Genomic DNA, 10,611 nt, shown 5'->3' with positions numbered 1-10,611 from the left:
CCAAGATTATCTTCTGTGTCTGTGTTAATTGGTTTCCCTTTTCTTTGTTGAAGAGGGTCTGTGCAATCCTTCTGCCTAGTCCGCCATCTTGCCCTGCTTCCTTCTGTGTTTTTTTGACATGGCCCCACTAATCTTTCCTAGTGTCCTTTCTTTGTGTAGTGTAAGCTATTTTATACTTATTTAGTGCATATACAGCCTCAGACCTGGATCCAGTCACTTCTCTAAAGAACCCTAATTACTTTTAATGTGATTTAGTATTTAGAGACCACAATCTGGATGCTTAGAAAGCTCATTACCCGTGGGTTGGTCATTATTCTAGCTCTGGCTTTGATTTGGTCAGTGGACAGAGCTAGGAAATGCATACATAAATATGTACATGTATACATATACTTAAGAGACAATAATGGCATCAGTTCATACTTATATGCCTGTTGAGATTCAGAATTACTACTTTTTACTTAACTTTGATTTTCCCTGGTGGTGTAGTGCCTAAGGCATTTGACTACTAACCAGAAGGCTGGTGGTTCAAACTCACCAGCCACTCCTCTGAAAGAAGGTTGGGGAATCTACTTCCGTAGTGATACTGCCTTGGAAACCCAAGGAGAGGTCGCTTTGAGTCACAGTCGACTCGACAGCAGTGAGTTTATCCCTTTTTGACAAAACTAAATATCTTTGTTCCTAATAATATCAACATAATTACTTACTACTTTATTTTGTTGTATCCATCTATCTATAATTCACAGTAATAATATGGTGATATTGAAGCAATAGCAAATTAACTAAAAACATGATAACGAAAATCTTTTTGTCCTTAGGATAATCTCATTAAGGATCTGCAGATTACTGAGTTTTAAAGGTCACTTAAAGGAGCTCTGGTAGTACAGTGCGTAAGGAATTTGACTGCTAATCAGAAAGTTGGTGGTTCAAACCCACCAGCTGCTCCACAGAAGGAAGATCTACTTTTGTAAAGATTTACTGCCCTAGGAAAACCAATGGGGGTCATTGTAAGTCAGAGCAACTCGTGGCAGTGGATCTCATTTGGTTTGGAAAGGTCACTTGAAATAATTCACTCTAGTGTTCAAGCTGTGACCTTGTTATATACTTAGAACCATTTGTTTCATTTCACATTTGATTTCACAGATTTTTAAAAATTTAATTTTGTTTTATAATTATGTGTGGTTTCAAACTCAGCCTGTTTCTTCCATGCCATTATAGACAGCTATTCTCTTGAGTACAGATTCGCAGCAAGGTTTCTTTTCTTTAACTTTTAAAATTTATTTTATTAGGTCAACACTGCTAATTCAAATCAACACACATATTTTTACAGCCATTGAAAATCACATAAGGCAGTGTGATACAGTGGTGAATGTATAATAGTGATAAGGAATGAAAGGATCCCTGAATTCTGAGCTGTGTTCTGATCCCATATACAAATGTCAGAGGGATAGGTAAAGATAGTCTATGGAATGTGCTAGTGTATCCAGGTGTACCAGCTTTTCATGATTTCTTGTTCAGTAACTCATCTGAGACCTAAGGTGAAGAGTGTCTGTGTTGTATGTCATATGGGAAGATGTGTATACTCTAACGTTGCATTGATCTAGACTTTTTAAGTTTCCCATTCGGTCCTGCTGTAATTTGATATATGTGTTCCTAAAAATCACTGCACTATGCAAATTTGTGCAATAAAAACCACAGTGCTTGTAGGAGAAATGGGATATAGGAGCACAATGCTTAAAAACTCTGCCAGTGATACCTTAAAAAAGAATGTGATTAAAAATGGTAGCAAATATGAATGGTAAAGAAATATATCAATATTACAATAAATATGATACTTTACTTTGCCAACTACCTGAAGTTTGCTTATAGAAGTGGACATCGAAAGGATTATAGCTTTTGAGTTCACCTAGGTGCAGTTTTCTCTGTTCCCCTGTTGTTTTGCAACACAAGCAAATGGCAGATTTGTGTTGTAGTTAAGTTATTCCCTAATCATATTGGAACAGATCTGTAGTTTTTAAATGGGTATTATAACAGAGCTGACTCTATTTTTTGGTTTCTCCTTTAGATGATGTACCAGTGGGAACTGCTGGCAGACGTGCTTCAAATGAATTCTTGGTATATGGAGGGTATGTTTATATAATTTTACGAGTCAGGTTATAGAACTTTGTGTTCTTGATTCTAAGATCTATTTTGTTTGCTGTTTCACAGTTTCTTTTTGAATGTAAAATATTTTAAGCAAAGTAGGAAGAAAAATAAGGTATGAAGAATAATGTAATGATTACTTGGATAGTCATCCTTCCACTTTGTTTGATCTATTAATATTAATATTTTTTAAAAGAAAAAATACCACAAAACAATTGAAACCATGTATATATATTACCTGTTTTTAGTATTATTTTTTGCATGGTTTATGTAAGTGGCATAGAACATATATCATTTTCCAAAGATATTTGTTGCCCAACAAGGAAGAGTTAAAAGGCTAAACTGAGATTTTAAATGTTCTGGGCTGCAGTGGTAAAGAAGGTAAGGGAACTTGGTCTTGGAAGATACATGAATACAATAAGATACAAGCTTTCTCTGTTTAATTTTTATTTTGTCTTGGTACCAAAGATATTTGTGATGTGTACTGGTCAGCTTCTGGTAGATTAATGCTGTGGTAACAAGCAACCCCAAACTTTAGTGGTTTATAACAACAAGGGCTATTTCTCAGTCATGTTACAGTTGGCTGTGAATCAGCTGTGACTCTGTTCACATGTCTTCTTTGTTCTGAGATATAGATTGAAAGAACAGCTTCGTTTGGGATGTACCATTTTCAAACCAGAGGGAAAAAGAGTGACAGCAGAACTCTGTAATGGTGCTTAATGTTCAGGTTCTGCTGTCACTCATTTTCCCTCTGCTCTGAGATGTCCCAAACAGGAGCTGCTCTCTCAGTTTGGATCCCAGTGTGAAAACATGTTAAGTGGATTGTGGTAGGGAGTGCATCAGAGGATGTAGAGATGAGTACGAAGAGAAGTAGTGAATATTTTGAATACATAATACAGTCTAGCTCAATATATTAAATGTAAATAAAAACAAATAATAGAGTATTAAAACTTATACTGTATGCATAATTAATATGGTATGATGAAAGGGAAAGACACTCTTTGTGAAACCATTAGAATTTTCTGTCTCCATATTCCAATGACTGTGATGTCATATGACAGTCTCTTTAATTTTAATAGTTGTTGTTAGGTGCTGTCGAGTCATCCTCAACTCATTAACAACCTTATGTACAACAGAATGAAACACTGCATAGTCCTGTGCTGGCCTTACAATCCCTGCTATACCTGAGCCTACCGTCACAGCCACTGTGTCAGTCCATCTCGTTGAGGGCCTTACTCTTTTCCGTTGACCCTCCACTTTAGCAAGCGTGATATGATTTTGTTGTTGTTGTTATTTGCCGTGAGTCAGCCCCAACTCATAGCAACCCCTCCTTGGGTTTTCGAGGCAGTACCACTACGGAAGTAGGATTGCCCAACCTTCCTTCCAAGGATATGATTTTAATAGTGGCATATTTAATTCTTTCTTTAAAACCTCACTATCTTAGTTACATATCAATCAATCAGTCTTACTGCCATCAAGTTGATTCCTACTCATAGTGACCCCCATTGGGTTTCTGAGGCTATGAATCTTTATGGAAGTAGATCACCCCATCTTCTTTCCATGGAGCAGCTGGTGGGTTTGAACCGCTGACCTTCTAGTTAGCAGCCAAGTGCCTTATCCACTATGCCACCAGAGGTTCATTCTTAGTTATCTAGTGCTGCTGTTAACAGAAATGCCACCAATAGATGACTATAACAAAAGTTTATTTCTCACAGTTTAGGAGGCTAGAAATTCAAATACAGGGTGTCAACTCTAGGTGAAGGCTTTCTCTCTCTGTTGGCTGTGGGAAGAAGGTCTTGTCTCTTCTGAGCTTTTGCTCCTGGGCAGTCTTCATGTGGCTTTGCTTCTCTCTTCACTTGCTTTTTCATTTGTTTATTTAATTTCTTTTATGTCTCAAGAGATTGACTTAAAATATACCCTACACTAACTGTATCATTAACATACCAAGGAAAATCATTCCCAAATGGCATTATCACCACAAATATAACCATTTACAACACATATTTTTTGGGAGGGCGGGGGCACACAGTTTAATCCATGACACTCATATTTATTGAGATTGCATTGAAATTTTTTGTTACTTTGAAATGGGTGTTTTTTTTTTTTTTTTAAGAGTTCAGAAATTTTCTTGAAAAACCTAGTTCAATAAGAAAATAGAATTCAGGATTTGGAAGCTTACGTTCTAGCAGGTATTGGGGAACACATTTTGAAGGAAATATATATGCATTTTGTATAATGTTAATTAAAGCCTTTCAAAGGCTTAGGACCTGAAGTTTTTGGCCCAGAATATCCTGACATCACTGAACACAAATTGTGGTTTTGGTCTACCATTTGAGCAAAGCATTGCTTATGTTAGGAGCGTAATATTGCTAATTTTACAATATAGTGTAAAACATAGTTAGACACTATTGTGAGTCACACTTAATAAATGGATCTTGTTATTTCTCTTAGGTATATTAGTAGTGACATACCCCAAGTAGTACCTTTTCCTTTGAGATTTTCATTTCATCTAACTCTGAAATGGGTGTAGAAAGTTGTACTTTTTCTTGGCTTTATTGATTAGTTTACTCACCTTATATTAGTTGGATTTTACATACCTAAATGGATTGCTAATGAATGTTTACCAGGGACTCATCAAATCTACTTGAACTCCTTTGTAATAATGTTGATGCATCTTAGGCACTCTGATGGCAATTTTTATAGGAAGAACAAAATACAGTGCTATGAAAGATACTCCAAATTGGAGCTGGGAATTTTTGAACTTTGTGTACTCATTTATCAGTAAAACAGGTTAAGCTATAAGTTTCCATAGTGTCTCAGTAATTTTTTAGTGCTTCCTCTAGACTAATAGAGATACCTGAGTTCCATTTTTTAAGTAGTTCAGTGCAAATAACTTAATAATGGCTTTAGTTTGCAATAGTAGTAGTAGTTTGCAAAGTATCTGAGAGATGTTACTATGTTTTCTTTAGAAATGTAATATATTTTGGGGCATTCCTTTGAGTTTGCAGTGACATTCTAGAATGCTTCTGTACACAGTTTGGAAACATAAGAGTAAGCAAATCTTGCTTGCTGCCTTTCTTTGAGGATGTGTTTCAAATATAGGTAATATATATTTTCAGGTTTTTCTTTTGGTTTGCTGCCCATTCTCTTCTTGAGTCATCATTGGGTCCTTTTTCAGCTGCTCTCTTCCTGTGTTACAATTCCTTAACTTTTCTTTCCTTCAAAGATGAGTGCATTTTCACCTGAAGAAACACTTCTTTGTAATAGTTCCTTCACCATCTTTCTTTGTTATCTTATGCTGCTATAACAGAAATACCACAAGTGGAGGGCTTTAAAAAACAGAAATTTATTTTTTCACAGTTTAGGAGGCTAGAAGTCTGAATTCAGGGCACCAGCTCCAGGGGAATATTTTCACACGCTCTGCTAGCTCTGGGGGTATCAGTCTTCTCCCGGGTCTGGAAGTTTTCTCAGCACAGAGACCCCAAGTCCGAATGATGTGCTCTGCTCTCAGCTCTTCTTTCTTGGTGGTAGGAGTTCCCTCTGATCTCTGCTTGCTTGTTTAATCCCTTTTATATCCCAAGAGAGATAGACTCAAGGTACAGCCTAATCCTGTGGGTTGCCTCTTGCCTCATTAACAAAAACCATCACTAATCCTGCCTCATTAACATCATAGAGGTTAGGATTTACAACACAGATAATTCAGATCACAAAATGGAGGATAATTACATTATACTGAGAATCATGGCCTACTCATGTTGACACACATTTTGGGGGAACACAGTTCAAACCATAACATTCTACCCTTTGGCCCCCCAAAATTCATGTCCATGCCATATGTAAAACACATCATCCCATCACATCATCCCAAAAGTCTTAAATCACTTTAAGTCCAAATTCCAGCCTGGGACAGAATTCCTCTTCTGTGAATCTAGAATATAAGTACCTGCTTCCAAAGTATAATAGTAGAACAGACACAAGGTAGACATTTCTGTTACAAGTGGGAGAAATTGGAGAGAGAGAGGCAAAAACAAAAAAGGATAGCGGGCACCAAGCAAGTAAAAAACTCAGCAGAACAATTTCCATTAGCCCCCGAGGCTTGAAAATAATCATCTGTTTTTAAGATCATCTAGGCAATGGCCCTGCCCTCCAAACTCTGGGTATTGGCCATGCTCTCTGGATTCTGGGTAGAGGCTCCTCAGCCCTGGGCTTCACCTTCACCTTCCAGGCCCATGGGGACAATAGCTTCGCTCTCTGGCTTTAGGCAGCCCCGTTCACCTAGTGTGTCTGAGTGGCATCCCTGCCTCTTCAGCCCCACCAGGTCCCGTTCTTCTGTCACTTGCACATGGCAACCCTGGTGCCTCACCTTTAGGAAGCAAATCTGGCCCCATTCCACTGGCAGTGGTGAATGGCAGCCCCTACTCCACAACTGAGTTGCTGAAGATCTGACTCTTTGAAATCTGGGAGGCTGTGGTCCTATCCTTTGTAGCCCCAGACCAAGGCAGCACTGCTTCCTGTGTCTTCAACTTCTGATTCCTTGTTCTTTGGCCTCTAAGCCCCTTGGGCCAGCCAGGCCCCTCTTCTGCTTGGGCAAGTATTATAAAACTTCTTAATTCTACTAATAAGTAAGGTTCAGCCTGAAGGCACACAGCTTTTTTGCTCTGTGAGTTTGCTAGATCCTAGCTCTGCAGACAAGTACCCAGAGGTACCCCACTCCTCCAGGAAGCCTCCTGCCTGAAGGTACTCAGCTCTCTTGCCTTTTGGGTCAGCTTCCATGCCATCTCACACTGGTCTCCTAGTTCTGCTGCCACTGTTTCTCTGCTGGTGCTGTTTACCTTCTGTGCCATCTCCAGTGTTACAACGCTCCTCATTTCCTTCTGAGTCCTCATTAGAATTGCCTTTGACTTCCATAAATACACCAACAATCCCTTCAAGGCAATCTAGGCTTTTACTATTAAGCACCTAAAAACTCTTACAGAAAAATAAATAAATAAATAAATAAATAAATAAATTAAACTAACTAACTAACTTTCAGAATCTCTGTTTATTACCCAGTTCCCAAACTGCTTCCACATTTTAGATATCTGTTAGACCAGCACAATGCTCTTCTGGTACCAATGTCTTAGGCTGGGTACTGTACAGAAGCAAAACCAGTGAAGCTTATATATATGTATATGATCTATTTTGGAAGGAAGATGGGGCAATCTACTTCCGTAGTGATACTGCCTCGGAAACCCAAGGAGGGGTCGCTATGAGTTGGGTTTGACTCGATGGCACATAACAACAACAACATGATCTATTTTGGAAGAAGTACAGCTGGAATGCTCCTTACAAGTGAGGATGATGAGACTTCATCTCACATACTTTGGGGATATTTCTAGGAATGACAGTCCCTGAAGAAGGACCATCAAGCATGGTAAAGTGGAGGGTTAGCATAAAAGAGGAAGATATCCTCAACAAAGTGGATTGGCAATGTGGCTGCAATGATGGGCTCAAATACAGCAATGATTGTGAGGATGCTGCAGGACTGGGCAGTGTACATAGGATCACTATGAGACAGACTCTACAGTATTTAACAACAGTATATAAATTTATGGCTCACACAGTTACAGAAGCTGGCAAGTCTCAGGTCCATGGGTCAGGTAAGAGGCTGGAGGCTTTTCCAGACTCATACAGCTGCAGAGGCTGACGAATACAAGCTCAAGAGGTAAGATGGCATATTGCTGGCTCACAGACTATAGGGGCTAATGAATCCCAAGATTGGCAGGCAGTGTGACAGGCCACTGGCTCAAGTCCCAAGAACTGCAGGTCAGGTGATGGTGAGCTAGATGCAGGATCCAAAGTAAGCAAAAAGTCAGAGAACTTTGCCAGACCGTCTATATATGTTAGATATAGGCTGCAGCCCCAAGGAAACTCCCTTTCAGCTGATTGGTTGCTCATGGCAGATCTCATCATGGAGGTGATTATGTACATCATTACTTAACTACAAAACTGCATCATAACTGCCAAACCACTGACAATCATGGTACAGCCAACTTGACACAACGTTAACTATCACACCAACTATTCGACAGTCTTCAGTACGTGAGTCATTGTTGTTAGGTGCTGTTAAATCAGTTCCAAGCATGATGTCATCTTTCAGGGTCTGGTCCTTCCTCATAACATCTCTAAAGTACAGAAGATGACATCTCACCACCCTCACTTCTAAGGAGCATTCTGGCTATATTTTTTCCAAGACAGATTTGTTTGTTGTTCTTGCAGTCCATGATGTATTCAGTATTCTTCTCCAACATCTTAATTCAAAGGCATCAACTCTTAGGTCTTCCTTATTCATTTTCCAGCTTTCACATGCATATGAGGCAATTAAAAGTACTGTTGGTTGGGTTAGGTGCATCTTTGTCCTCAAAGTAACATCTCTGCTTTTTTACAGTTTAAAGAGGTCTTTTGCAGCAGATTTGCCCAATTCAATATATTGTTTGATTTTTCTTCATGAATGTTGATTGTGGATCCAAGTAAAATGAAATAAATCCTTGACAACTTGAATCTTTTCTTCGTTAGTCATGATGTTGCTTGTTGGTCCATTTTTGTGGATTTTTGTTTTTCTTTTCTAAGCGTAGTCCATACTGAAAGGAGCTCTGGTGGCGTAAAGCATGTGACTGCTAACCGGAAGGCTGGTGGTTCAAACCCACCAGCCACTCCTCAGAGGGAAGGTTGGGCAACATACTTCATAGTGATACTCGGAAACCCAAGGAGGGGTTACGATGAGTCGGATCTGACTCAACGACTGCATGCAATCCATGCTGAAAGTTGTAGTCTTTGATCTTCATCAGTAAGTGCTTCAGGTCCTCTTTGCTTTGAGTAAGTAAGGTTCTGTCTTCAGCATGTCTTAGGTTGTTGACAAATCTTGCTTCAGTGTTGATGATGCATTCTTCATTATATGGTCTAACTTATTTGGATTATTTACTCAGCATATAGGTTGAATAAGTATGGTGAAAGGACACAACCCTGACACAGGGTAAAAGGATACAACCCTGATGTGCAACTTTCCTGATTTTATTTTTTCATTTTTAAAATTTTTGCAGTGTTTCTTCCCTTCCACTATCACCACTGGTAACCAACAAGAAAAGTTTCCTCCAATATATAAACCTTTCCTTGACCTTCTACGATAATGAACTAATACTGTGTTTGTCCTTCAGTGATTGACTTACTTCACTCGGCATAATGTCTTCAAGTTCATCCATGTTATGTGGTGTTTTGGAGAGTCTACATTATTCTTTACTGTTACATATTATTCCATTGTGTGTATATGTACCATAATTTGCTTATCCATTTTTCTGTTGCTGGGCAACTAGGTTGTTTCTGTCTTTTGCTATTGTAAATAGTACTGTGATGGACATCGGTATACATATATCTGGTTTTGCCCTAGCCCTCATTTTTTAGACTATGTACTTAGTAATGGGATTGCTAGATCAAATGGTATTTCTAATTCCGAATTTTTAAGGAATTGCCGTTCTGCTTTTCACAGTGGTTGTATCATTTTATAGTTTCACCAGTAGTATATGAGACTCCCACTCTCTCCACATCCTAGCCAGCATTTGTTATTTTCTGTCTTGTTGAACTTTGCTAATAGTGGTGGGGAGAGATGATATTTCATTGTTTTTTTGATTTGGATCTCTCTGATGGCTAATGATTGTGACCATATCTTCATGTGTTTGTTGGCCACCTGAATATCCTCTTTGGTGAGGTGTCTATTCATGTCTTTCGCCCATTTTTTAATTGGATTGTTTGTCTTTTTATTGTTGAGGTGTTGCAGTTTTCTATAATTTTTAGAGATAAGTCACTTGTCAAATGTGTCATTGCCAGATATTTTTTCCCAATCTGTAGGTTCTCTTTTGACTCTTTTGGAGAAATCTTTGGAAGCACATAAAAATTTAATTTTTGGAAGGTCCCATTCATCTAGTTTATCTTTAGCTGTTTGTGTATTTTGGGTTAGGCTTGACATTCTGTTTGTTCCATAAATTGTTGTTGTTGTGTTGTTATGTGCCGTCGAGTCAGACCCAACTCATAGAGACCCCTACTTGGGTTTCCGGGCAGTATCACTACAGAAGTAGATTGCCCCATCTTCTTCCAAGGAGTGGGTTTGAACTGCCAACCTTCTGGTTAGCAGTCAGGTGCCTTAGGCACTATGCTACCAGAGCTCCCATGCCATATATTGTGTTGTTGTTGTTGTTAAGTGCCGTCGAGTTGTTTCCGACTCATAGCGACCCCATGCACAGCAGCACGAAACACTGCCCGATCCCGCGCCAGCCCCACAATCCCTGCTATACTTGAGACCATCATCGCAGCCACCATGTCAGTCCATCTCGTTGAAGACCTCCCCCTCTTTTGTCGACCCTCCACCCTACCAAGCATGACATCCTTCTCCAGGGAATGGTCCCTTCTTACAAGATGACCAAAATAGGTGAGATGAAGTCT

General features: G+C 39.1%; 1 protein-coding gene across 1 annotated transcript in view; it reads left to right on the top strand.

Moving 5' to 3' along the window:
• The window catches only part of ULK2 (unc-51 like autophagy activating kinase 2), a 241,121-nt gene that overhangs the window by 109,960 nt on the left and 120,550 nt on the right, over window positions 1-10,611 (top strand). The window contains exon 13 of the mRNA XM_007941497.2: window positions 2,063-2,123. Within this exon, the coding sequence (XP_007939688.1) occupies window positions 2,063-2,123 (61 nt within the window). The remainder of the gene's footprint in view (window positions 1-2,062; window positions 2,124-10,611) is intronic.

The sequence above is a fragment of the Orycteropus afer genome, unplaced genomic scaffold (assembly GCF_000298275.1).
Source record: "Orycteropus afer afer isolate SDZICR_OR568_19922 unplaced genomic scaffold, OryAfe1.0 scaffold00080, whole genome shotgun sequence".
In the NCBI taxonomy this organism is placed as follows: domain Eukaryota; kingdom Metazoa; phylum Chordata; class Mammalia; order Tubulidentata; family Orycteropodidae; genus Orycteropus; species Orycteropus afer.
Note: the sequence above shows the minus strand (reverse complement) of the source record. Positions and strands in the feature narration are given on the sequence as shown.